The sequence below is a fragment of the Daphnia carinata genome, chromosome 10 (genome assembly GCF_022539665.2).
Source record: "Daphnia carinata strain CSIRO-1 chromosome 10, CSIRO_AGI_Dcar_HiC_V3, whole genome shotgun sequence".
NCBI classification, from domain to species: Eukaryota; Metazoa; Arthropoda; class Branchiopoda; order Diplostraca; family Daphniidae; genus Daphnia; species Daphnia carinata.
This window is the reverse complement of record NC_081340.1, coordinates 1469494-1494299: the sequence shown is the minus strand read 5'-3', so window position 1 is coordinate 1494299 and position 24806 is coordinate 1469494. Positions and strand designations below refer to the sequence as shown.

At 40.6% G+C, this 24806-nt stretch overlaps 3 protein-coding genes and 1 long non-coding RNA gene across 5 annotated transcripts; 3 read left to right on the top strand and 1 right to left on the bottom strand.

Moving 5' to 3' along the window:
- The first annotated feature begins 64 nt into the window (after window positions 1–64).
- Window positions 65–10693, top strand: LOC130697559 (phosphatidylinositol 4-kinase beta-like). Of its 2 annotated transcripts, none has more exons than XM_057520471.1 (12): window positions 65–231; window positions 5820–6044; window positions 6116–6349; window positions 6419–6829; window positions 6896–7157; window positions 7244–7525; window positions 7584–7818; window positions 7896–8285; window positions 8356–8474; window positions 8542–8712; window positions 8775–8968; window positions 9043–10693. In XM_057520471.1, exons 2-12 carry the CDS (start codon window positions 5836–5838, stop codon window positions 9698–9700), a joined length of 3165 nt encoding a protein of 1054 aa, XP_057376454.1. In that variant the 5' UTR covers window positions 65–231; window positions 5820–5835; the 3' UTR covers window positions 9701–10693. The 2 variants fall into 2 exon arrangements, with proteins under 2 accessions (XP_057376454.1, XP_059353349.1); XM_059497366.1 differs by lacking the exon at window positions 65–231 and adding an exon at window positions 2338–3010.
- Window positions 10694–15093: 4400 nt separating this feature from the next.
- LOC130697711 (integral membrane protein GPR180-like) lies at window positions 15094–17503 on the top strand. Its single transcript, XM_057520554.2, has 7 exons — window positions 15094–15497; window positions 15639–16224; window positions 16309–16571; window positions 16632–16715; window positions 16822–16917; window positions 17022–17161; window positions 17260–17503. Exons 1-7 carry the CDS (start codon window positions 15318–15320, stop codon window positions 17441–17443), a joined length of 1533 nt encoding a protein of 510 aa, XP_057376537.1. The 5' UTR covers window positions 15094–15317; the 3' UTR covers window positions 17444–17503.
- A 578-nt stretch (window positions 17504–18081) lies between these two features.
- LOC130697930 (uncharacterized) lies at window positions 18082–18445 on the bottom strand. Its single transcript, XR_009003070.2, has 2 exons — window positions 18296–18445; window positions 18082–18227 (listed from the first exon to the last, which is right to left on the bottom strand). It is a non-coding gene; the product is annotated as an uncharacterized LOC130697930 (long non-coding RNA).
- Window positions 18446–19653: 1208 nt separating this feature from the next.
- On the top strand, window positions 19654–21435 carry LOC130702163 (uncharacterized). The gene is made up of 7 exons (XM_057523825.2): window positions 19654–19662; window positions 19768–19872; window positions 19942–20289; window positions 20350–20520; window positions 20590–20769; window positions 20841–20960; window positions 21067–21435. Exons 1-7 carry the CDS (start codon window positions 19654–19656, stop codon window positions 21337–21339), a joined length of 1206 nt encoding a protein of 401 aa, XP_057379808.1. The 3' UTR covers window positions 21340–21435.
- The last annotated feature ends 3371 nt before the right edge of the window (window positions 21436–24806 follow it).

Here is a 24806-nt window from a genome sequence, read left to right as displayed (position 1 = left end):
TGAGCAGACGACAGCACAGCTCACTCGATATTTCGCCGCTAGATGGCGTCCCGTGTTTTCTTTTTGTCAGAGAGCTAAGACTGTTTAGAGCAAGATTCTTAGTGGTCACGATTGAAACCCAAAAAATTGTGAAACAGAACCCTGTAAAAGAAGAAGTAAACCATTTATTTGATTGTTGCCATCCTTGGGGAACAATGGCTTTCATCCAATCAATCCCATCCAGTTTCCAGTGTAAGTACATTTTAATGCATTCCTTGTAGTAGAATTGTTAAGGCGCCTAGCGACAGTAGCATTTTGGTCAGCTCATACTGCTGTATCAGTATGAGAGGGATTGTAATCTAATTATGCTGTACTCCGAAACAAGGCCACGATCCAAGAGTATCCAGAATCCTCGAGGAAGTTCGCCATATGCCAGATAGTCTGTTGGCAATGATGACAACATCATCGATCAGATTTGGAAGAAAGAGTAAAAAGAAACGAAACATCCCGAGTTCTTTCTTTTGGTAGAGCGAATACGAAATTCTAGTGCACGTGCACCGCCGTTGCCTTCCACTTTTCCAAGCCTTCAATTAGAAAGTTCCGCCGCTGGGTTTTGTATTTTAGCCCACCTCACATTACTTGCCTTGTTTCTCTTCGTCTCTTTTTTTTTTTTTTTTTTTTTTTTGTTGATTGACTCTCTCCCAACTACTGCGGTGGTCGATATTGTTTTGCAAGCACGTTCATCATTACGTTTTTAAAGGAGCATACAGTAATGGTCATGTCTTAATCAGTATGACTGGGAAGGAGAAAAACCAACAAACAAAAGCCAAACAATAATGCTGGTTTGGCTTGGGCGCTAGTTAACTGATGCTTTGCCAAAATGGAAAGCGAGACGAATTTCGTTTTCTTTCACGATTTTTCAGTTTCTGACGCCAGTGTATCGATGACAGTTTTTATTGGTCTGGCCGCGCCCCTTCTGTTTCCGTGTATCGAAAGCCCTAGAGTATCGAATAGGTCAACGAGTTTTGTCGTATTCGTTCTCTCAGACCCTCCGCCCCTCCCCCCCCTCTCAATCTACTTTGCCCGGCCTTCGAAGTTCCATGAAACGAATCTTGAGTCTCTTAAGAGTTGAGCTCTACATTTTCCTCTTGTTTCTCCTTGATTTTCCACTAACACTGCATCTTCCCATGCGTGTTTTATGAAGGTCTTTTGGGACTCACAGCCGGATGCTGTTATAGGCTGGACGGTCCAAAAATAGTTTGGAGAAAGAATGCTAAGTGAGAGTGTTTCAGATAATGGGCGGGCGCCGAGTTTATAGGCGGTTTGCCGCGTTCCGAGTCGATACCCATAGCCCAATTCTTGTTTGACTTTAATTGATGCCTTGCCCATTCTTCTTATGTAAAGCGAGAGAGAGAGAGAACAAAAAAATGTCGGTTGTTGACCAGTTCGTTAGTATTTTGAGTGTGGTCACCAGGAAAACCTTGGTCTAGATTTCTACGAGCGATTGTTTTTTGTGCCCTCCCCTCTGGAATGCAGAGTGGGTGAGTCATCGGTGGGTGTGAGAATCCATTCTCTTCATTTTTGTTAAAAGACTTTGAAATGAATCTTACGAAGAAAAAAGAAACAGCGGCTTGTCTACTGTTTTCCTTTGATAAAATTCTTTTCTCAAATTAGTGGAAAGATGACGGTATGCTGGCATCCTCTGTCATTCTTGTTTCACTCGCGCCCTATGATGGCATCTCTTCCTTTTTTTTTCGCCTGGGCTAATGAGAAATCCTGTCAATCTGAAGCAAAAATTTGAATGCATCGGGGCTGGGTGGGCAAGAGTTGTTGAATCAGCAAGATAAATTTTATGGACGTGGGAGGAAAACTCCGCCCTAATCTGTATAAGAAAGCCTTACGTCATTTCGCGGAGGCAGAATTTGCGCCATTCTGTCGAGCAATAGCTAAATTTGCAATGATTGAGCAATATTTTCGCAAAGGTGGTTGTGACTTTTCCATTTGTAAAATGACGTCACGTTATGTTGTCGTGATTCATGCATTCACGACTTCTTTTCACAATAACCCCAAAAAATCTAAACCGTCCTCGCAGGTTGTCGAAACAAGAATTGCAAAAAATTTAATTTCGTGTTTGCTGGTCCATTAGTAATAGCCGTTGTATTTGTTAAATTCAAAAAATAATCGTGACGGAGCGAACGCTGACATGCTGGAATGTGTTTCAAAGCATTATTTATGAGTTGTGTGTGGCTATCGCCATGTTGTTTTTCTTCGCCTCTAGCGGCGAAAGAGGGAACTAAGTGCTCCACCCTCTCGGGTTTTTTTCAGCCTCGACTTCCACGGCCGTTCTGCTTTCTACCGTCAGTCTCTAGCCGAACTAACTCAACGCTAGTTGGGGGCGCCTGTCATTGTGTCTGTGTATTTTTTTTTCTCTTCAGCGTGGTTTGATTGGAATTTCAATCAACTTTCAGCATTTTCCCTCTCCCTGTCTTAGTGATTTCTGCAACGGCTTTTTCCTTTTTTTTTCCTGGTTGTATTGTGTACGTCTTGTTCATGTCGGCTTTCCCCCCTTGGAGCTAGCAAACTCAAAAAAAAAGAGAAAAAAAAAAGAAGTGTTATTTCATGGCTTGGCGAAGGCGTATTTACTCCCCCCTGAGCAAAATAGTGTCTGTGCAAGTGTGTGTCTTTTAAGGTATTTTGCATTTGCCATTTGGGAGTGTGTGTACTCCAACCTTTGATCACAAAACTTGCCAACTGTGTGCGTGTGTCTGCCAGCAACCCTCGAGTATCGATTTGTTCTTCCAAAGGGTGGGGTTGCTAGCTTTTTGAGCCGGTTGTTGGGACTGTACACAACAATTGCCTAAGGAGCGACTCGTTTTTTTTTTTTCGCAATTTAAGTCTTCGTCGTAATGCCTGTCACGAATGCAAATCAAATCTAAAGTGACAGATGTTAACGTCATGGCTGCTAGGTAATGGCGAACTCATGCTCAACGAGTAGACAAGCAACAACGATCCAGCTGTGATATCAACAAAGGTATTGACGCCATTTTCTTTTAATTCTTTCCCAAACGCGATGCATTTTGCTTGAATGCGTAAAGCCACTAAGAGTAAACACATGTTTGTTGGAGATTGGAATGATGTCAAAGACCTTGAAGGCCCCCTAAATCGTACTACACTAGCCCCTTCTATTCTAGGGGCATGTAGACATATTTTTTTTCAAGGGCGTACAAGAATGAATGAAATGTCTTCGTTTTGCATATCGATATGGCCTTGTTTTGACTGCCGACAAAAAAACAAAAAAACAAACCACGATGTAACCTCGTCGCAGGTGGAATTTAGGTCTAGGCTTGCTGCATTTCCGATGAGTTCCCAAACATTTTTGTGCGTCGTGGAATACGTGAAATTTATTTTTTAACGATGATGCACCTTCTTCGGAAACAATGTTTTCCTCCCACCTTATTCAGAGAGAAGCCATTCGCAATTTATTCAAGGTTTATGTCCAAGGTAACCTGCGGAACGATTTCCAACACGGCCTTTGAATATCGCAACGGATTGTTTTGTTCTCACCATTTGCTTTTTTTTTCTTGTTTCATTTCCTGTGAGATGATGATACTTTATTTCTATAATTTGATGTTTAAAGGAAATAAATCAAACAACATCCGGCCAAGTCGTGACAACCATCGTCGACCCCCTGTTAGTGAGTTTGTTATCTATCATGCTCCTATCCCCCCCTCGCTGACAATTCCGCCGGATGGAGCGAATTATCTCTCCCTCCTGGACTTTTGGTGGCAAATTGTTTACCAGTTGCTATACCAACTGAAACACAGTTGAAAATAAACCCGCACCCCCTGGCCATTGGATTGTTTCCTTTTTTTTTGTTTATCTCGGCTACTACGACAAATGCGGGTTTACCTTTTTACTGGGCAAACTAATTCGATTAGGGACTGTGGGTCAATGAGGACTGTTCAAATACCAGTACGTAGGACGTTGTCGCTGCGATCGTTTTTTTTTGTGTTTTGTTTAACGGTACAATTCCGTTTTTACGGTAGACCCCGATTTCCGTTCTCACGGCCCATCTGCCAAAGCCAATTGGGGATTTCGATATTTTTGCGCTGCTAGAAAGTTGGCACCCAATTTTTTCGACGCTGACGTTGGGGGGTCATCGAGAAACAGATAATGTCGAATCGTCAGCTGTTGTTTTTTTCTCTTTTTTTTTCGTTTGTTCCATTTGAAACAAAATGTCCAGCAATTTAAGCTTTCTTTTTTTTCATGGTCTAGTTTCAAGTCAGCCCTCTGGCTTGAAAATTTCGAATAAGATTGGCAATGGATATTGTACTATGAAAGTTTCTCACGGTCCGATTACCATCGTCGTATTTTTTGTGCAAATCCCAACTTTGTCGCGTGCTCCGTTTACGATGAAAGCGATATGCGTTGGAAATCAGTTAATGTTGTGGATGCTCAACATGTTGTCAGCTGTTGATTGAGAAACATTGAAAAGATTTGACGTAGCATCTGTGAGAAAATGGTACCATTTCCGGAAGAAGTTTCAGAATTTCAATGGGAAATGAAAAAAAAAAACTGATTGGCTCCATTCGAGGCTTATTCACTTGTGCCTATCTTTACAATGTTGCGGCAAACTTCAAAATTGTTTTTTTTTAGTTGAAAAGAAAGACTTGTTCCCACACGCTATTATTTTTTTTTTTGGTCTTTCTGGTATTTCCGGGCTCGTTCATCATTTTGTTTATTCAGTAGGAAAAAAAATGCATTTTCGTCGTCCTCGATATGCGACGTATTGCAGTAAAACAAAATGAAAAGAAGCCAATCCATTTTTTATTGCGTTTTTGTTTAGCACGCCAGGGTGTTCCAATTTCGCTGAATGTTGGCCAATCGCAAAACATAATTCCTCGTTCCCTTTGATTTAAATTTTCACCAGCTTCCGTCTTTAAAAAAAAGGGAAGAAAACAGATGGTCAATGTCGTTCATCACCACGCGTGTTCCAAAATAGCATTTTAAACCAATTTTAGTTTTGATTTTCCCATTTATTTACTTTGTTTTGCTTTTTTCTCGTTTGGGGAAAAGGGGTGGGGTCGGGGCATGTCTGGAAAACGTATCGGTCTGGCATAAACGTCTGCGTCGAGTGGAATCGTCCTTCAGCACCTCCATGAGACGGACCATGTTATTTTTATTTTGCGATAGATTTATAGGTGAAGGTCGCATAGTATGAAGAACGGATAGTGCAACCGGAACGACCTTCCTCCTTTCGGTAGGAAAGGCCTGACAGCAGTTGGTTGACGGCCGTCTTGTGATAGACTAATCGATGGTTTTGGCATTCCACCCTTGTTTGAACTATGTGCCGCCAGGTCTTGGCATCGTATTTTTTTTTTTTTGCCTTTTCCAAACTTCGTCGGCAGGGGGTGTCCATTTGTTTTCTTTTTTCCTCCCTGGAAGGCGATCGATAGCGTCGGAGGAATGTTCAGTGTAACAGCTACGCTCATGTTATGGCAACGTGACGTGAATTTAATGCCCTTGTGGTGTCTTGTAGAGGGTCGTTAAAGAAAACTATATACGAGGAATTGGAAAACAAGAAAATTCGAGGGGCGTATACGTCAATGGATGAAACTGATTCAGTGATTGTATACGATGCCTATTTTGTTTTCGGCCCGAGAACGACGAAAACTTGTTGGTAGGATTCTAAAAAAATAATAATTAAGTCCTGTGTATAACTTGTTTGGTCATTTGGGCAAAGTTTTGAACTGTAAATGAATCATGTGATCAACGTTCTCGATTAAGAAAAGTTTTGTTGATTCTTGTCATGATCCCAAGTCTTGTTTCCATTCGCCTAGTAACTCCGCTGCTGCCATGGAGACGATTGGCGTGATTGAAGCAGTGCGTCCTCGATTGGAAGCCACGACACGACAGGCTGCACCTTTACCTGCTGTTCATCTCCACACTCCTTCGCAGAGTCCCATTTCCACACCGAAGTTTGGCCACCAACGAAATTTGAGTTTGGACTTTCGCTCAATGGGCATCATCCTTCCTCCATTGTCTGCCACCATTCAGCCACACAAGTAAGTGTCATGAATGTCGAAAACATAAAATATATTTTTCTAATAAAAACAAATGAATTGCAATGCTGTAGCGGATCGAGACATCAGAGAAATCGGAGTTTAGACTCTGTGTTACAAAAGATTCCGGAATCCGAGTCTGACGGACCTGTCTCGGCCGCCACAGGAGACGGCCTTCATCATCATCCCCATCACGGATCTGTCGATCAAGCCGGTCTTCCTCATCACGGGCATCCACCACTGAAACCATCTCTGTCGTTATCTCTCGATCCGTGCAGTAATCTGTTCCGCTTTAAAGACACGCGAAGGTAACTAGTCCTTCTTTGTCGTTACTGGTTTTCCAATTCATCATCTATTGTTTGTTCCAATTCTGAAAGGGAAAAATTTGGCAGCGTTTGTGGTAGAGCTGAGCCGGTTGTTCAATCGGGTCGTTTGCCGGATTCTGCTTCCTCCAGCCCCGTGCTGACCGCTCGTTTGACTGAATTGCGGACGAGTGTGCTCATTGCCCAAGTTCCGATCACGACCGCCAGCTCATCGCCTAATTTCGATCAATCAAGTCTCGGCTCGGATGATTCTGGTATTTGCTGCTCGGCCAGTGGTGGTGAAAAACTGCGCCTGACTCGCAGCGCTGACTACCTCGAGGACGATGACGCCATGATGCAGTTTGACGAGTCTAAAAGCCTCGAGTCTGACGAAATGGAATTCTCACCCGAAACACCGGCTACTTCCCATCTGGAAGCAGATGCATCGCGTGTTTCAGAAGACGAAACAAATGCAGATCATTCAAAGTATGTGTCACACTTTTCTGTGTGTGTATGTGTGGGGGTCTAACCTCTTTTTCTTTCTTCCTGCAGGTCGTCTGCTGTAGCCACTAAGACGAGCGAAGATGGCGCAGGAGGGAAACAATCTTTATTACTACGTTGGTTCGAGTCCAAGCTGTTTGATATGTCGTATGCCGTCATGTATCTTTTTAACTCGAAAGAGTCGGGAGTTCAGACGTATATCGGCAATCGCATCTTTAGCTATCCACCGCGTGATGTGGATTTTTATCTACAGCAACTCGTCAACATGTACATCCACATGCATGATGTGGCCGAAGTCGTCCATCCCTATTTGGTATCTCGAATGTTTTTTTTTCTTTTTTGCCTTGAATATTTTCGTATTTCTAGTTGTTTTAATGAGTCATTTGTTTATTTGCACAGGTTCATCGGTGTCGTGAATCGGTTGATTTCTCGCTTCAGTGCGCTTGGCTGCTGGATGCGTATTCGTCGGATGCCTCGTTGCCTACTCAGAAAAAGTCGCATGGAACCAAGCTCAAAAATCTGATTTTGTCTGAAGAACTACGTCCCGTCCCCGTAGCATCGACTGCCAAACCGGCTAGGACCAGTAAAGCTCATCTTACGGTCAAAATTGCCCCACTCTCGACCAAGGCTGCACATCTACATTCATTTGAAAAGGAGAACGTGACAAACTTACCGCTTCAAGTAAGTTTCCCTTTTTTTCTTCTTCAAAATGTGTGTTGTAATCATTATGTTTTGATAGCTGGCCAAGAAAACACACCAGCGTTCCCGCAGTGACGCGACCGTGATGATGAAACTGGGCCATCGTCGAACACCGTCAAGTGGTAGCACTAAAAACTGCATCGGTGATTTGCAATCGGGTCGTGCCTTTGATAATGGATGCACTTGCTTCGATGCCCAAAGTGCTGAATTTGCTCGTAAAACAACCTGCGTTTGTCTCGCTCCACGTCTCCTTCCACAGCTCGAATTTATTAAAGGTAATACTCATTGTGCTCAATGCGTGTGTGAGTTTGATTACTATTGGTGTGTTTTTTGGTTTGTTTGCCGCCCACAGCACTGATTAATATTGGCAAGCGGCTTGGAGCTCAACAAAGCAAAGAGGAGAAGACTAGTCGATTAGTGGCGGAGCTACGGACGCTGAATCTCAACCTACCGGCTCGCGTCTGGCTGCCCATTCACGCCGATGCGCCTCATTTAGTGGTGCGCATCCCACCAGAATCGGCAGTCGTCCTGAATTCTAAAGACAAAGCTCCTTATCTGCTCTATGTGGAGGTTCTCTTAGTAGAACAGACGCAAACTTGCTCCATTCCGGCCAAAATCAGTGCAACGGCAGCTGCTTCTTTAAGGCACACTCGCTCTGAGGAGAACCTTCTCGATCATCACCCTCTTCACCACAATTTGGCCGACTCGATTGGCCACGGCAGTCTCGTTCCGTCAATTAAAGGTTTTTCTCTTCCCCGTTTTGTTTCATGGTTATTTTGCCATGCTAACCTATTTCCTTTGCAACGCAATAGAGTCGATTACGGGAATCCCCGTCGCCGCTTTCCAGATTTACGACGACCTTAGCGATGCCTGGTCACAAGAAGACGACGAAATCTCGGACCAATATCTCCATCTCAGATTGTCTCACAAGGTTTTCCAGCTTTTTAATCATCTTTCTTATCAATCTATTTGATTGTTTTGTTTTTTATTACGCACAGGATCGAGGAGATACTTTGTCTCAGATGAGCCAAGATTCTAGTGATTCTCGAGAAAGAGAACCAATCTTCATCCAAGCATCCGACATTCGACGAAGATTGACCGACAGTCTCAACGCTCCCACTAAATCTTTCCAACGTGATCCGGAAGATCCTTCGGCGGCCGCCCTTAAGGTAATGACAAATTCTCCGAAAATTGTCTTTGACAGTTGAAATAAATTTCAAAATGTTTGCAGGAACCGTGGGAGGAAAAAGTGGCACGAATTCGAGAGTCATCTCCGTACGGCCATCACAGCAACTGGAAGCTTTTACCAGCCATCGTCAAGTGTGGCGATGATTTGCGACAAGAACTTTTGGCTTACCAGATTCTACTTCAATTGCATCGGATATGGGAAACGGAACGAGTCCCTCTTTGGCTTAGACCTTATCGGTACCATCTCATCCGCTTAATAATCTTACTTAAAAATAGATACTCATGTCCCGTTGTCTTTTCTTTTCACCCAGGATTTTGGTGTTATCCAATGATTCCGGAATGATCGAGCCCATAATCAATACCGTTTCGCTGCATCAGATCAAAAAACACAGCCGTATGTCACTGTTAGAGTATCTCTTACGGGAACACGGTCCAACAAACTCCGAGGCGTTTTTGACAGCTCAAAGACACTTTGTGGAAAGCTTGGCAGCATACAGTTTGGTTTGTTACCTCGTCCAGGTCAAAGATCGACACAATGGCAATATTTTGTTAGACAATGAAGGCCACGTTATTCACATCGACTTTGGCTTTATGCTATCGACATCACCTAAGAACTTGGGATTTGAAAATTCGCCTTTCAAGTTGACGCAAGAGTTTGTGGATGTGATGGGTGGCCAGGGATCCGACATGTTTGAATACTTTAAAATTCTCATGCTACAAGGCTTGGTAGCGGCACGTAAACACTCGGACAAAATCATTTCGTTGGTGGAAATTATGCGTTCGGGGTCGCAGTTGCCTTGTTTCAAGGCCGGAGCTGCAACCGTGTCGGCCCTCAAGAGCCGATTCCACTTAGGGTTGACGGAGGAAGAACTCCAGCTCAAGGTTGACCATATGGTCGAAGCTTCCATGCATTCGCTCACCACGCGACTCTACGACGGCTTTCAGTATTTTACCAACGGAATTCTCTGAAAGCAGATCAATTGTTCATCGTGTTTGTTGTTTTATCTTTCCCTCCGCCCACCTACTAAAAGATGATGGACTCGCCTACGGGAAGAAAAAAAGAAACTCTTGCAACATTGGGGACCATCTTTGTTGTCTCTTACGGATAAGAAAGTTTACACGGCTACCAGAGGATATTGGTTGTTTAGTCCTCATGACTGGGCATTTCGTCAGAGCGATTGATTTCACGATAAACGAAACATTTCCTGTTTTATTGGTTGGTATTGCCTCCGCCCCGTTAACATCATGCACGTCTCAGTTGTGTTATCGTCTTCGCGGTCACGTTGTGCTCAATCTTTTTTTGGGGAGGAAAACGGGACGGGTGAGTGGTTTTGAAACTTAACTGCGAGATTCATTCAATGTGTAAACTAAACGTCGCATTGAAGTGCGGATCAAGTCACTCTTCGGCAAGTTCCCTTTCATTCGTCCTTCAATCATTTAACCAACGACTCGGCTTGTGTGTGCGTGTGTCTGTAGATAAGGTCGTGGTGCCGAAGTTTCGGACGTCTTCGTTTACTTTTGTTTTCTTCTTCCTCCTTTGTTTTTTCTTTGCCGCTCGTTATCTTCTATGCTGCCTTCTTTCAGTTTCTCGCTTTGCTTCACTACTGTCGTTTTTTTTGTGTGTGCGTGTGGCTTTATTTTGCAGAGAAGGAAAAGCGCCATCATCGGTAGTAACATTGTCGGCCTGTGATGATTACATTTTCAGACAAACAATGCAATTTCAAATATTCTGTATTTTTTTTTTTTCATAATCCAACCGTTCCCAGGGCTGCTTAGCCACCATGATTTATGCAGAAATGTATTTCAACAACTGCTGATTCCGATCTACGGCGTCCATATCTGATAAGGTTTTATATCTGAAATCAACAACGCAGAAAAAGCGCCATAATTATTGTAACGGCTAATTGCACCGTTGTTGCACTTATTTCTAATTAGTCTTTTAATATACATGCGTTCGTTTTTTTTTTCCTTTCTTCCTGTTTTTTTCTCCTCCTACAGTGGTTTCTCGTGTGTTATTTCAAATCCAGTTCGTCCGATTGCTTGCTCCTTCGTTTTCCATCATTGTCGCTACCTTTTTTCGACTGTATATTTTCATTCGCACGGATTGAAGTGGAGTGGGTGATGGTTGAAATACAAGTGCCAATATTGCAATGAGAGAAAAATATTCAAGTTCATCAATTCAAACTCTTGCATCCTGTGGTCGGTGAAAACAAGGCACGTCCAGCAGAGCTTTAAAAAATGTGCACTCTTTAATTGGCCACTTGATAATTCACGCTGTGCATCTGCTGAGCCTCTACAAACAATTCGATGTGTTAGGAACACAGGACGTATTCGGAAATATTCCGCGTTCCAAGTAAACAATGTGCCCGGGAACGACGTGAAGCACCATAGATTCTATTTTGTTTACTTAGAGTGTGGAATGGTATTTTGTGGAAATTACCATTGTAAACAACGATCTTTTTTCCCCGGCTTACGCATTCCAGTAGCGAATTTCTAGAGATACCATTGGAATATTCCAAGGAACCCCGTCGCGGAAAACCAGTGTTGTGTCGAATACAAATTTCGAACAAATACAAAGAACCATGCTCCAATTCGGAAAATTGTAACAGAGATCCTGTTACCTGTACCATATAACAGATGGCGCCATTAGTTCAGATACATTTACACCATTCATAGATGGCGCTAATCGGTATGTACCCTTTTTTTCTCTTTAACACCGCCAAACTCGTTTTTTGATATTTCAATTTGAAAAATATATTACATTTTTTTAAATATCTTAATTATTGAACATCATTTGTAATAATATGTAGATGTTGGAAATGCAAACTTGAAACAAAAATATACTCAGCAAATTTTAGTAAAGTCGGTCTGGTACTTTTCCGATTACTTACTACAGGTACCGGTGTTCTTCCATGCGATATAGCTTCTGAATTTAATACCGCTAATTTACTGAACGCCTCTTCCTTAAAAATGGACAATCGAAAGCTAGTTCCATTCAGCCAAAGCGTCGGCATTCCACTCAGTGACGGCGTCCCTATTAGTGGTATTCCAGTAATGGAACAAGCCGAGCCGTTATTGGCAAGACAAGCCAGACCAATGATGGAGCCTTCTACAAATTACTTTGTCTATGCGCCCAGCGTTACCATGCATAATAGGATTCTAGACTATAATTACGGCTACGTTCCCGGTGGGGCCCAGAATCAACAAAGGTACTATCCCAGAGACGAAGACACAGATTTCTTTCGTCATTCAACAAGAGACGATCGCCAAGGGTACTATACTAGCGATGCCGACACGGACTTTTATCGTCCACCAACCAGAGGCGACCAACGGTGGTATCCTAGAGATGTAGACCGATACTGCTATCACCAACCAGCCATAGAACATCCAGAAATATTCTATCTGCGATATGCAGTTATCGGCTGCAATCATGAACCTTCACGAGTTCGCCGATGCAGGACCGAAACCCGCTATCCTGACTGTGTTTACATCCACGAACACGAAACCCGGTATCCAAGTTGTCTGAGATACGCCCAGGATGGGCCTTCTGGCCACCACCACCATAGAAACCCGGATCTGGATATCGATTATGCGCGGTATCCTCAAGCTAGATGTCATCAAGAACAATTTAAAAGAACCGGTGATCTGGTTGTACCAGGAGATAATCCCCTGGAAAACAACCAAAATCATCATGGTAAAGCAACAAATGAGCTTGATTCTCAGCCAGAACATCCTGTATGTTCAACGGAAAAGAACCAAGACCATTGTGATGTTGTACCAATAGATCACTCGGATTCTCATACCGGAGAAAATCCTGTGCTTCCACAGGAAACCCGCGAAAATGATGACGTCCTAACAGATGAGCCGGGTTCAAACACAGGAGAAGATCCTGATCACGCACCACAATCTAGCCAAAATGATGAGCCGGGTTCTCACACAGGAGAACATCCCGTAAGTTTACCAGGAACCAGCAGCGACCATTGTGATGGCGTACCAATAGGTCACTCGGATTCTCAGACCGGAGAAAATTCTGTGCTTCCACAGGACACAATCCAAAATGATGACGTCCTAACAGATGAGCCGGGTTCTCACACAGAAGAAGATCCTGATCACTCACCGCATACCAGCCAAAATGATGAGTCGGGTTCTCACACAGGAGAACATCCTGTAAGTTTACCAGAAACCAGCAGCGACCATGATGATGACTCACCAACAGGCAAACCGAATTCTCAAACTGAAGAAAATCCTGAGGATTCGACTGAAGGCAACAATGCCGCACATAACGTACCAGTAGAACACCCCGACTCTGAGGCAGCCGAAACCCATATGAATCCAGATGAAATCGAAAAAAGCGATGAGCCTAATGGAACCGGCGAAACCAGCGATGTACCAGATGAAACGGATGTGCCAGTTGAAAATCTACCACATCCGGAGGTATCTCAAAAACGAAGTTCGAAATTAGGCTCATTTTTTCGAAACATGTTTTCAAGTAGAGCTGGAAAAAAGACAAGTAGTAGAAAGACGACAGAGGAATCATTTGCTGATGATGGGAGCAGCAAAGGTCAGGACGTCTCGGCCAAAGAACAAGAGGAGGCACTGGGAACCGCCAAGGAAGAGGCGAAGGAGGAAAAGATGAGAAAGCAAAAAGCTGATCAACTAAAAGATGCAAGAAAAAAAGAAGCATTAGATTTGAAAGATAAACCAGAAAAAAAATCTAAAAAACCGGCATCACCGGTAAACAAAAAAATGAAAGAAACGAAAGCTAAGTTTGACGAAGCAACCAAAAAGGCAAAGGAAAAATTTAAGAGTGGTGTAGCGGCTGCAAAAAAAAAAGTTGCTAAACTTAAAAACCCGTTTAAAAAGAAGAAATAGTAAATTTCTTCTTTGTGTTTGTTGCTGAAACGTAAAACCCGACAACTTCGACCGCAGACAAATTCCTTTCCCCAGCCAATGTTAACATTCATTTCATTCATTTCGATTTGACGTCGCAAATATTAAATTTTCGTGACGCTCTCTTTCAGTTACAATCCGAAGGAACTGGCCGAAGAACCCGTAACGGAGTTGTGTACTGTCGTGCGTGGGAACTACCAATTACATACCTTTTCTGTTTCAATAGTCTTCATCCAGCTACAAATTTGCAGCAAGTGACGGGATGGTGAGCAATATTGCCATCTCACACTTGCATGCATCCACTGGAAAGAGACCACTACGGGAGTTGATTGTCTCGTAGTGATGGCAGATTATGTAGGTAGTTTTCACCTCCATCACAGTGATCTGCTACGTTTAGGGAGGAATTAATCCTTAAATGAGTCGTCCAGTTCTGGAAGTGCGTGTTCGGGGAGAGAGCCATCGAGGTTTCATGTGTTTTCTGCTGACCAAAAAAGTTATATTTCGATATGATTTTGCTACTGATAAATTTTTATTCGGTTTTATTTCAATTACAATCCGACGGAACCGGTCGACTGAACCCGTAACGAAGTTGTTTACTGCCGTGCGTTGGAACTACCAATTCTGTACATTTTCTGTTCAATTTTCTTTTTCACGGTACACGATTGCATGCAAGTGACGAGATGGTGAGCAATATTGCCATATCCCACTTGTATGCACCCATCTGAAAGAGACCACTGCGAGAGTTGATCGTTTTGTAGTAATGGCGGGGTGTGCAGGTAGTTTTTACCTCCATGGCAGTGATCCTTTACCTTTACGGGGGATTTTATCCTTAAATGAATCGTCCAGTTCTGCAAGTGCATCGACAGGGAGAGAGCCATCAAGGTTTAAATTTCTCTGCTGAACAAATGTCACATTTTTGCTTCTTGTTTTCTTATCAATAAAATGCATCCCATCAAAAACATTGTCATTTTTGTTTTGCTTTAATTATTTTGCAAAAAACTACCTTCTTATCCCACTTGCAAAACTTTAAGAATTACTTTATTGAAAAGCGTCATTTTTTCTAAGGAAAAGGCAAACGGGGTAAAGAATATTTAAAAAAGTTTGAAAAAAGAACCTCTTCTTAGATGCCTGATCTAATCAGTGTTAAAAAGTTATTTTTATAGATAACTGAAAAATGTGATAGGTACGTAGTTGAAAATAATTTAGAAAAGAAGACGTTGTATGCCTTTTTATTTTTAAAACTATTTAAAAAATGGTTTCTGAAAATTTTGCAACCGTATTTTTTATTATAGTGCTCCAAAAATTCATCCAAATTGTGCTGATGGATAATGCAGGCTATTTAGTACGCGTATAGTGTGGAAATGCACACCGGGGCGGGGAAAGTGCGGACTGGTAGTTGCGGACAAACATTACAATGGTCCTCGTCAATTTAGGGACTTATACAACACAATTGTTTAGTTCGGGAGTCGTTTACTGTGTCCACGCGTGTAACGCGGGACAGTTATCCCTCTTGTTTGCAGTGATTTTCGAAGACTTTTACTACCTACAGATATTGTGAAGTTTAAATTTTAAAAAATTTTAGTGGCAGTAAGACATGGTGCAGTTCAAGTTAAAGGCTGCAGTTGTAAACACAGACCAGTAAAGACTTTCATGGTTTCCCGTTGTGTATTTCTTTGTATTGAAAACAAAAGGAAACATGGCTAGCCGTCATTCTTTCCGCTTCGCATGTCTTCTTTTAGCTCTCCTACTCTTGTTCGATTTTCCACCTATTTTCAGTTTACATCTTTCAGGTTCATGGAAAACAACAACATTTTTTCAGTTTCTTGCCAAATTTGGTTTTCAAAAAACCAACCTGAAGGATAGGAGTGAAACACAGGTACAGCTGAGAAGTCAACCATATGTATACAATATCACCCAAACTCTTATTTGTATTACTGCTATTGTGTGTTAGTGCAGATTGTATCATTTAAGGGTATTAATCTTAAACAAAAATGAATAACATATTGTTCTTACACAGGGATACATTTATGGAAATATCACCACTCAACTCAATACAACTTCCTATGTCACACTGGCTGTGTTAGATAGAGGATACTTTTTGGAGTATTATGGAAACTCCACAGTTTCCCAGCGTGCCACAGCTTGTACAGCCATGTTTAAGAAAATTGACAGTGTAGCATATGATTCACAATGCAACGATGGAGGGTCACAAGACCTACTACGAAAAATTCCATGTCCAAATGGCAAGCTTTGTCCTGATGAAGACAATCCCAGAAATGTTGTTGAGAACTTCCAGTTTAGCTTCCATGTTGAAGATCTTAGTCAACCCCGCTTCTGGTACCTAAGTTTTGTGGCTTGTTACAGAGATTCAAATTGTTCTTGGAAACCATTGGAAGAAGATATAGTGTTTGACTATGACATCTGGCTAGTAAATGGGAACCCCTATTCAAAAAATCAAAATCCACTAGAATATCAATTTAGTTTTGACAACCAAGATACTGTTGAAATCTATTTGGTATTTCTTGCTTGCTACATGTTTTTGACTCCTCTGCAAGTATATGCAGTTATGAGACAAAAACATCCTGTTCCAAAACTTTTTACAGGTAAGTTGTATTTCTTTAAAACTTGTGTTCTACACAACCATATTTTTTCTACTCAAAGTTTTGTATTCATTTTTCCCTCTTTAGTCGGCCTCATATTCTCACTTTGTGGTGTTTTGCTGAATATGTTTCATTGTCTAAAATTTGCTTTCGACGGTAAAGGTGTCGAAATTGCTGCCATAATAGGAGGGGTACTCGATATATGCTCGCAGACCCTCTTAATGCTCCTTCTGCTGCTCCTCGCCAAAGGATGGGCTATAACGCGAAAAGAATTGAAGAACATAACTCTCCTTTTTTCTGTTTGGGCATTGTATGGGCTTGTCCATGTTCTTCTCTACGTCTGGGACTTGGTAACCATTACTGCTTCACAGGTTTATCATATTTATTTCACTTTCTCATAACGTTTTCAGACTGAGTTGGACGTCATTGATGATATCGATGCATATCAAACATGGCCGGGTTGGCTAATGCTTATCTTACGCATAGGAATCATGGTACGTGCAGCATTTATCCTTAAACTAGGATATATCTAATAATGTTTTATATATTATCCATGTTCATCGTTATTCTTAAATCCTGGCATTCCGTGTTAACGCGTAGGCATGGTTTCTCTTCTGCCTAAGAGCGACAATGGCATTTGAGCATCAGAAAAGCAAATTGGAATTTTTTCTTCACTTTGGTGCAGCTTCGTTGGTGGTATGTATTTATTTCGATTTTTGAAGTTTCGAAACAGGAACCCTTTAAACTGAATTCTTTCGTATTTATTCCCTTTTTTTTTTTTGTCTTTCCAAATCACCTAGTGGTTTATATATCTTCCAATTGTGGCACTGATTGCCCTTCAGGTACCAGTTCTCTGGAGAACGAAGCTTTTGTTGGGCATAGTACATTCGGCAAACTTTTTAGCCTATGCAGTAATGGCTCATCTTCTGTGGCCCACAAGGTAACCATTTTATTTTAATCAATGTGATACTCAGCATCGTGTGCATTCTATATCAAACCAAAAGCTAAAGCGCGTTTTGTCTATAAATATTTTTGAAGGTCGCAGCAGTACTTTTTGTTGGCAAATCAAATCGATTTAGGTGATGAACTTGAGGAATTCGATGAAGCACCTCATAATGTCGAAAATCGTCAAGCACCGTTTATTAGGAAGAATTCTAGATCCCTGAGCGATTCAGACGTGTTTTCTACTCATGACCTTGCGAATCAACGCATCGCCGTTTGAATCAGAGCTTCAAAATTTGGGTTATCTGTCTGTGACCATCAGGATACACATTGAAACTTTTATGACCCGCAAATGTGTGCGCACGTCTCCGCGTCAACCGTTCCTGTGATACATTTCGTGCTTTGTTGAGCAAAGTATTGTTTCCTTATGGGAATAATAGTACACTAGATTTTGTCTGCTAATTTATTTCAATTCAAAGTAACTTCAAGTGGCCAGTGACAGAATCAATATCTTGCTTGTTTCCAGGTCCAATGCCTAGTACTGTGGTTGTGCATGGCTCTAATTGTGTCTTCCCAGCATCTTTAATGAGACAATTAATGAGGCCACGTTTTGTTGACAGTTCAGAAATTGAGAGCAATTCTGCTTCGGTTTCCACTTTTACAACAACTTTAGGTTGACCACTAGCAAGCCATATTTTCAATGTTCTATCATCCTTCCTTAATGCAGTCTTGTAACACTGAATTGCAGCATGTGCACATTGAGAGGCTATTTTACCTTTACCCATTCCCAAATTATTTCGAACTACTATGACCATCTTGATTGGTTGATTCAGATGTACCAAAACCCTGTTGTGTATGGCTGCTCTAAGCTTTGGTGCAACGAAACCAAGCACAATGCCAAATGCAAAACCCCCAATCGCATAGTTGTACTGGGGCCACTCCATTTCTTTCGTTTATTTGGATTCTGTTGCAGATTTGTTCTTGTCATAAATGGTCATACAATTCCTAAAGTCATGGACTTCTCCTTGACACTTCCTCCAGTCTTTATGCTTGTCCCAGCATTCCTAGAAGAATACTGTTCAGTAGAATGCGAGCATAACGTGGTAATATAGAATTAGTTTAGGATACTCACCAATACAGCGTAATGTTTTTCTAAGCAACCTGTTTTCTTTAATTTAGCAATAACAGGGTCTGCTTCTTCAATATCTGTTTCTTTGGTCATACTAACTAGTCAAGCCTTTACCGGTGTTCCGTCCTGAATCGACGTAAAGAATCTTTCGTCTGCTTAACTTGTAAAAGGTAATCATATACAATAGAGGCATTACAACGCCATCTAGTTTGAGTGCAAAAACTTTTTAAGCCCGACTTAATAAGCCCGACCTTTCCTTTTCTACCTCTTTTTTTTAAATCCAGATATTGATATGACAACACACGTTTTTTTTTTAAATTTAGTATTCTTAATTAAATGAATTTTCAAGTTATTCAATTTCAGAGTGGTCGCTCAACCAAGTTGATTCCGTTTTATTCAAAAATTGCTTAATTAACGGAAAACCAATCGATATAAATCACCTCCGACAATCACAATCGAAGGGCACAATGATTTTGCACAATTTACTCGTTTTTTTGCCAATGCATCAGTCTTTAAAGTTAAAAAAAAAGGATTGTACTGTATCACACTAGCGCTGTAGTACATTAGCATGCCAATTTTTTTACCATTTTTTACTTTTATTTAAAAAAATTCCATAAAAAAACATATTGACATATGAAATACATTGACAATATGAATATTTCTGCTGCATCGCGCTAGCGCTGTAGCATACTGGCGCGCTAGCATTACGTCAAATATTCGGTGCATTTCAAAAACGATTAATTCAATGAAAAAAATAGCAATTAGCTGTAAGAATTAACTAGAAATGTGAATGGTAGATGGCTATGGCAATCCGTTTTACACAGAAAAAAAAAATTTCGCCAAAAAAAAAAAAAAATCACACTTTTTTCTTTTTTTCCGACACGTAGCCATCTACCGCTCAGACTCGTTATTACTGGCGTAGGCAATTTCAGTCCATTGGATGCCATTCGCAGTTAGTTCAGTAGCGTGACTATATTGTCGCGTTGGCAATATTCGAGTCGTCACCGCGGTAGCGACACCAGCGTTACGATGGAAATCCCGCCCTAGTTATGGCCGTCCTTTGGAGCACCACCCTCGTCGCCGGATATAAAGGGGGCTATCTTGAACCAAGATAGAGACGTTGTGCTCCAGATTAAAAGATAATGTGTATTTCACCAAAAGGTTTAATGACACAACTGCAACTAACTGCCCTAACCAATTAATCAAAAAGCCACAGAGGTGTCCCAAGTTGCCCCTTTTATATCCGGCGACGAGGGTGGTGCTCCAAAGGACGGCCATAACTAGGGCGGGATTTCCATCGTAACGCTGGTGTCGCTACCGCGGTGACGAATCGAATATTGCCAACGCGACAATATATACAAATGACGTTCGTATTGAATCCCTAGTCGGTGGTTCAGACCATCTTCACGCATCTAAGGTGAGGATAATTATTTTGTACTAATAGGAAATTGCTTAAATTTTTATTTTTTATTCAGATGAAATCCGTATTTGTTCTACTCCTTGCCGTATTCGTGACTGATGTTACGCCAATTTTCGAAGAGGTATCTGACGTCATCTTCCAGAAATATGCAACCACGAAGGTAGAGTGCACAAACAAAATGTTATCTTGGAAATGTTACAATCTCATAATCTTCACAAATGTCTTTTAGATTATGGAAGATTGTTATGGTAAAGAAGCTGTAAGTAATATGTTAAGCGAAGTCGCATTAGCATATGCGCGTTGCCGTGGAAAACCATCATTTCTTCCCATTTTGGAACAAATGGGATCTTTTAATTTGGAACAAGCACCGGGAGAACCTCAAGTAACGCAGACAGAGTCTCTCACAGAGCCTGTTACGGATCCTCCTACAGCAACTCCGACAGATCCTGCTACAGCTCCTCCTACAGATCCTTCTACTACTATCACTACTACAACTTCCGTCCCAAGTGATACTATTCCCACTCTTGATAGTTCGGTTAAGCAAGTTCCGTTTTCCGTCTATCAACCTCCTGCAGTCGTAAGTAACTTATCAGAAAATCTTTATTCGTTTTGGCTTAAAATTGCAATCCAATATTAGAAAATCCCTCAGGAAGTCGTCAATCAATATCCCCCATTTGGATATGATGATCCTCGTTTCTGGCTTGGTTATTTTCCGCCCAATCGAAGACACCAGTTTCAACAGAGATTTCCATATGGAGATGCTGGTTATTATTATGGCGGACCCATTAACCCAGGAGGCTATCGCTGGGTATTTAGAAAAAAACTTTGCTTTTGCTTATTTATCCAATAATTTTTTTTTTTTTTACATTTTCTACAGAAACGTGCAGAACACCGAACAATGCCGGAGGGCAATCGGGCTATCGTTGAAGAATTGCCCGCGGTCGCAGAGGGCTCACGACCGACAGGACCTTTTGCGTTTCCTTTTGCCAATAAAATGTTTTCTAAACATGAGGCAATTCTCGGAAACGCAACGTGTGTAATGAAAGAAATTGGCTTTGTAAGTGATGATTTATTTATTTATTTTTTGTTGCCTTGATTGCTCATTCTTTACCATTGAACGATAAATAGATTGGAGATGACATGCAGCCGAATTATACTAACATCCGGAAGCGTATAGACGACCTTCCCGTCACTGCTGAACTTAAAGCTGATCTCATGGACGGAATCGAAACATGCCAGCAATTTACAGTAAGAGTTTTTTGTGTAAATTTTTTTTGTTCTAGTGAATTTATTGAATTAGTAATTCCAGGCCAGATTACAGTGGTATACTGATTCTCTGCCCTTTCCTTAATAGAGCTGTATTCCCACAAAGACATATCGGGATGTCCCAATTTTGAGAGAAGTGGCCACTCCATATGCCTTCTTTAAGTGTTTCAGAGGAAGGAAAATTGAAGCGTGCATGAAGAAAGATCTCAGAGAAAAATTTGTCTCACTGCTCACAGGTCTTCCTGCCACCCGTGGAAAGCAAATGAGAGCTGAAACAGCGCCGGAAGTGCAAGAAAATATGGATGGCGTATTTAATATGATTTATGGTTTCGATATGAACTCACCGACAAGTTTTTTCTAACGGAAGTTGCCAGGGATTTTACTGACCGCTGATGTGTTTTAACCTTTTTATTTTATTTATTTATTTTTGTTTTCAATTAATCAACGCTAGGTGTTATACATGGCAACCGGTTTTATTATGTGACTATGTTACTATGTTTGTGTTATATTATTTACTAGTCTGCAGACTGGTAGCCGCCCTACTGGTGTTAGACACAGTTTGGAAAACAAAACGCGGTATCGAAGAGGGTCACATTGCTCGATGATTAGCTGCCTGCATCAATGAACCTAGTGGCCATTGGGAGACTCACGAACAAGTTCCGATTATCTTTTCTCTACCTGAGTTTGGGCCGATCTTCTATGTAGTGAACGTTACTACAGATCGATTTTTTTGTGCCATTTTTATCCCCTTTATAGTAGGCATGGCTCTTCTTTTCTTCTTTCTTGAACGGGGTATCCAGCGTTGTCATTTGGTGTAGATTGTAAAGATATCCGAGGCGATGAAGATGTAGATCTTCTTGCTCTTCTTCAGCTCCTGCGTAATCTGATGAGAAGAAGAATTTTGATTCAACCCGTTGTTATGAAGATGCTTAATGTTATGGCAATCCGTTTTACCCAAAAAAATAAAAAAAATTTCGGCCTTTTTTTTCTTTTTTACAGCTATGGCCATCTATCGCCCGGATTCCTATTTAATTTTCTAAAATCAACTTTACGCATTCTAGCCATATAAATATATAATTTTTTTTATTAATAACTTTACTTGAATAAAATATAACTATACAATAACTACTATTAACTATTAACTTCCCATTTTCTACTGTAGCAAACATAATGAATGTAATTCTAATAACAATTAGAATGATTGCTTCGTATAAATAATATGTTTGAGTAATATAAAGTCGTTGCTGTCTTGCTGATTTTTGCGGTATGAAAGTAATACACAATAACAACTTTAATTTTAAAGTTATTTTTTGTTGAAAATAGTTCATTATCCATTTTAATTTTAGCAATCTTACCAGTATTAGTCAAACATATTATTTATACCTAAAACAGGTAATCATTCTAATTGTTATTAGAATTACATTTATATTGCTGCAGTACAAAATGGAAAGTTAATAGTTAATATTAATAATAATTAAGTAAAGTAAGTAGAATATAACAAAATAATTATTGTACAGTTGTATTGTAATCAAATAAAGTTGTTAATTAAAAAATTATATATTCATATGGCTAGCCTAGAATGCGTAAAGTTGCATTTAGAAAATTAAATAGGAATCCGGGCGATAGATGGCCATAGCAGTAAAAAAGAAAAAAAAGGCCGAATTTTTCTTTTTTGGGGGGGGTATTTTATATGGCAATCCGTTTTATATGGCAATCCGTTTTACATGAAAAAAAAAAAAAAAACGGCGGAAAAAAAAAAAAAATCACACTTTTTTCTCTTTTTTCCACCCGTAGCCATCTACCCGTCGGTTTCGTTATTACAAGTAAGTATGCAATTTCAGTTAATTGTATGCCATTTGCATTTAATTGAGCAGCGTGGCTGGAGAAAACTGCGTGGCTGGAGGAGCAATTGAAAAATGGATAAGATAATAAAACAACAAAATGGTAAGTATAAAGATTATTATATTGGTTTTCAATTATTAATTATTGTTTATTAGATCAAATTATGAAGCTGCAGGCCCAGTTATTGGAACAACACAAAATATTAGATAACAACAAAGCTAAGGATGGTAGGCCTAATACGTAATGATTCTATTTATTTGCTTTTATTCATTCGGGTTTTGTAGCTCAAATTTTGAGTCTACAAGCTCAGCTAGGGGAAAAGAACAAATTGGAACGGAACAGTTTCCAAACAGTGAAGGAGGTTTTTCCAAACTCATCCCTAACTGAACATGAGGATGAGTTGGCGTTAGGCGAACACAGTCAGGTACCTAAACTTTTCAAATAAGAATTCAAAATAAGTATAGAATTTAAAAAAACAATTATTTATTGTTTAGTTATTCAGTCCACCACCTGACAGTGTGTTAAATTTAAATTCTGTTAGTGCTGTAGTAAAAGAATCGTTAATAATAAATCCATGCAGCGAAGGAACTGAAGAATTGTGGGACCGTATTTGGGCCGAAAATGGGTGTGGTACGGAAACCCAGAAATGGCATGAGTTCAAGATAAAACATGGATTAGGTACTTTTCGGTTTTTTGTCTATTGAAAAAGTATTTTTAATGCTGTTATTTTGCATTCACAGAATTTTAGCGGGGGATCAAGTAAAATCTGGAAGTGTTCCAGGTTGGACGACTCAGCATACAGTTGAAAAACACTGAAAGTGCATTACCATTAAGGTATGAGCTGCTTCTCTTGCTAAAGAACAACTTGTCCTTTATGTTCAGAGTGTTGGTGAAGCTGGGTACTTAAATGGCTCTAAAGATGTTTCACTTCACTGGCATTGCAGCGATGAACATCACACATGGACTATTTAGGTATGAAAGGAATTTTCTTGAAAATTTTTTGAATTTATGACAAAGCATTTCTCCTCCTTTTTGCCACCCATGTCTAATCTAAAAAAAAAAAATTATCCAACAGGAAAGGATTTTCAGCATACTGGGAACACACCTATCAACAATGCAACATTCTAGGGGTGGTATTTTATCATTCAAGAGCCTTATACAATGATTTTCATCTGCAATTTGTATGGCCTTTCCCAAGCTTCTGCCAGAAGTTGAATCTATGAGTCATGTAAGTCACATGAGCAACAATTGAGATGCTTAATGGTGTTGTTTTTCTTTTCTCAGCATAGGTTAATAGTAACATTGCATCTGAAAAGATTCTTGGTTGGGGCAAGACACTGAATAAATTGTAATGATTGAATGGATGACATGACATTTCAATACTTAATTTGGAATCTTTATGTGTAAAGTTTGAATCTGGCTTTTTGGATTCCCGAGACGGTATCTTATATTTAAAAAATTGAAGTGCATATCTGGGCTCCCTTCCTTTCCGTAGCCCCGTTTCCCCTTGACTCGTAATAAGCCCGTAGGGTCATGCCCCTACTGTACGGTATATATAAAAACAACATATACCGAGGTTTGGAGGGCTCTGGCCGGAAAGGGGACGTGGGAGGTCCGCTTCGTCCGATGATGTGTTCACGGAGGGCGACGTGGCTGCCCACAAATCCGAACTAAAGGTTAATCGCTCCTGTAAAAATGTTCCAAATCTTCAGCTCTTCTTCCGGCTTCTCTTAGCCAATCACCGGGTAATCTCCCCGGTGGGTCAACAAGGCAGTGTCTCCCCCTGCCTGGGTTGACGGCAACTTTTGAAAGGGCTATTGTGCCTTTTTAAAGTTGCAAAAATAATTGTAATGTGCAGAGAATTGTCAATAAAATTTTTTTTATAAAATATTTTTTGCAAAATTCGTTTCTTTCATTGTCTGTGTTAGCTTTGTTCACACATTGCATTTATCAATTTTTCTTTTGGCTTTGCTTTATTGGTTTTTG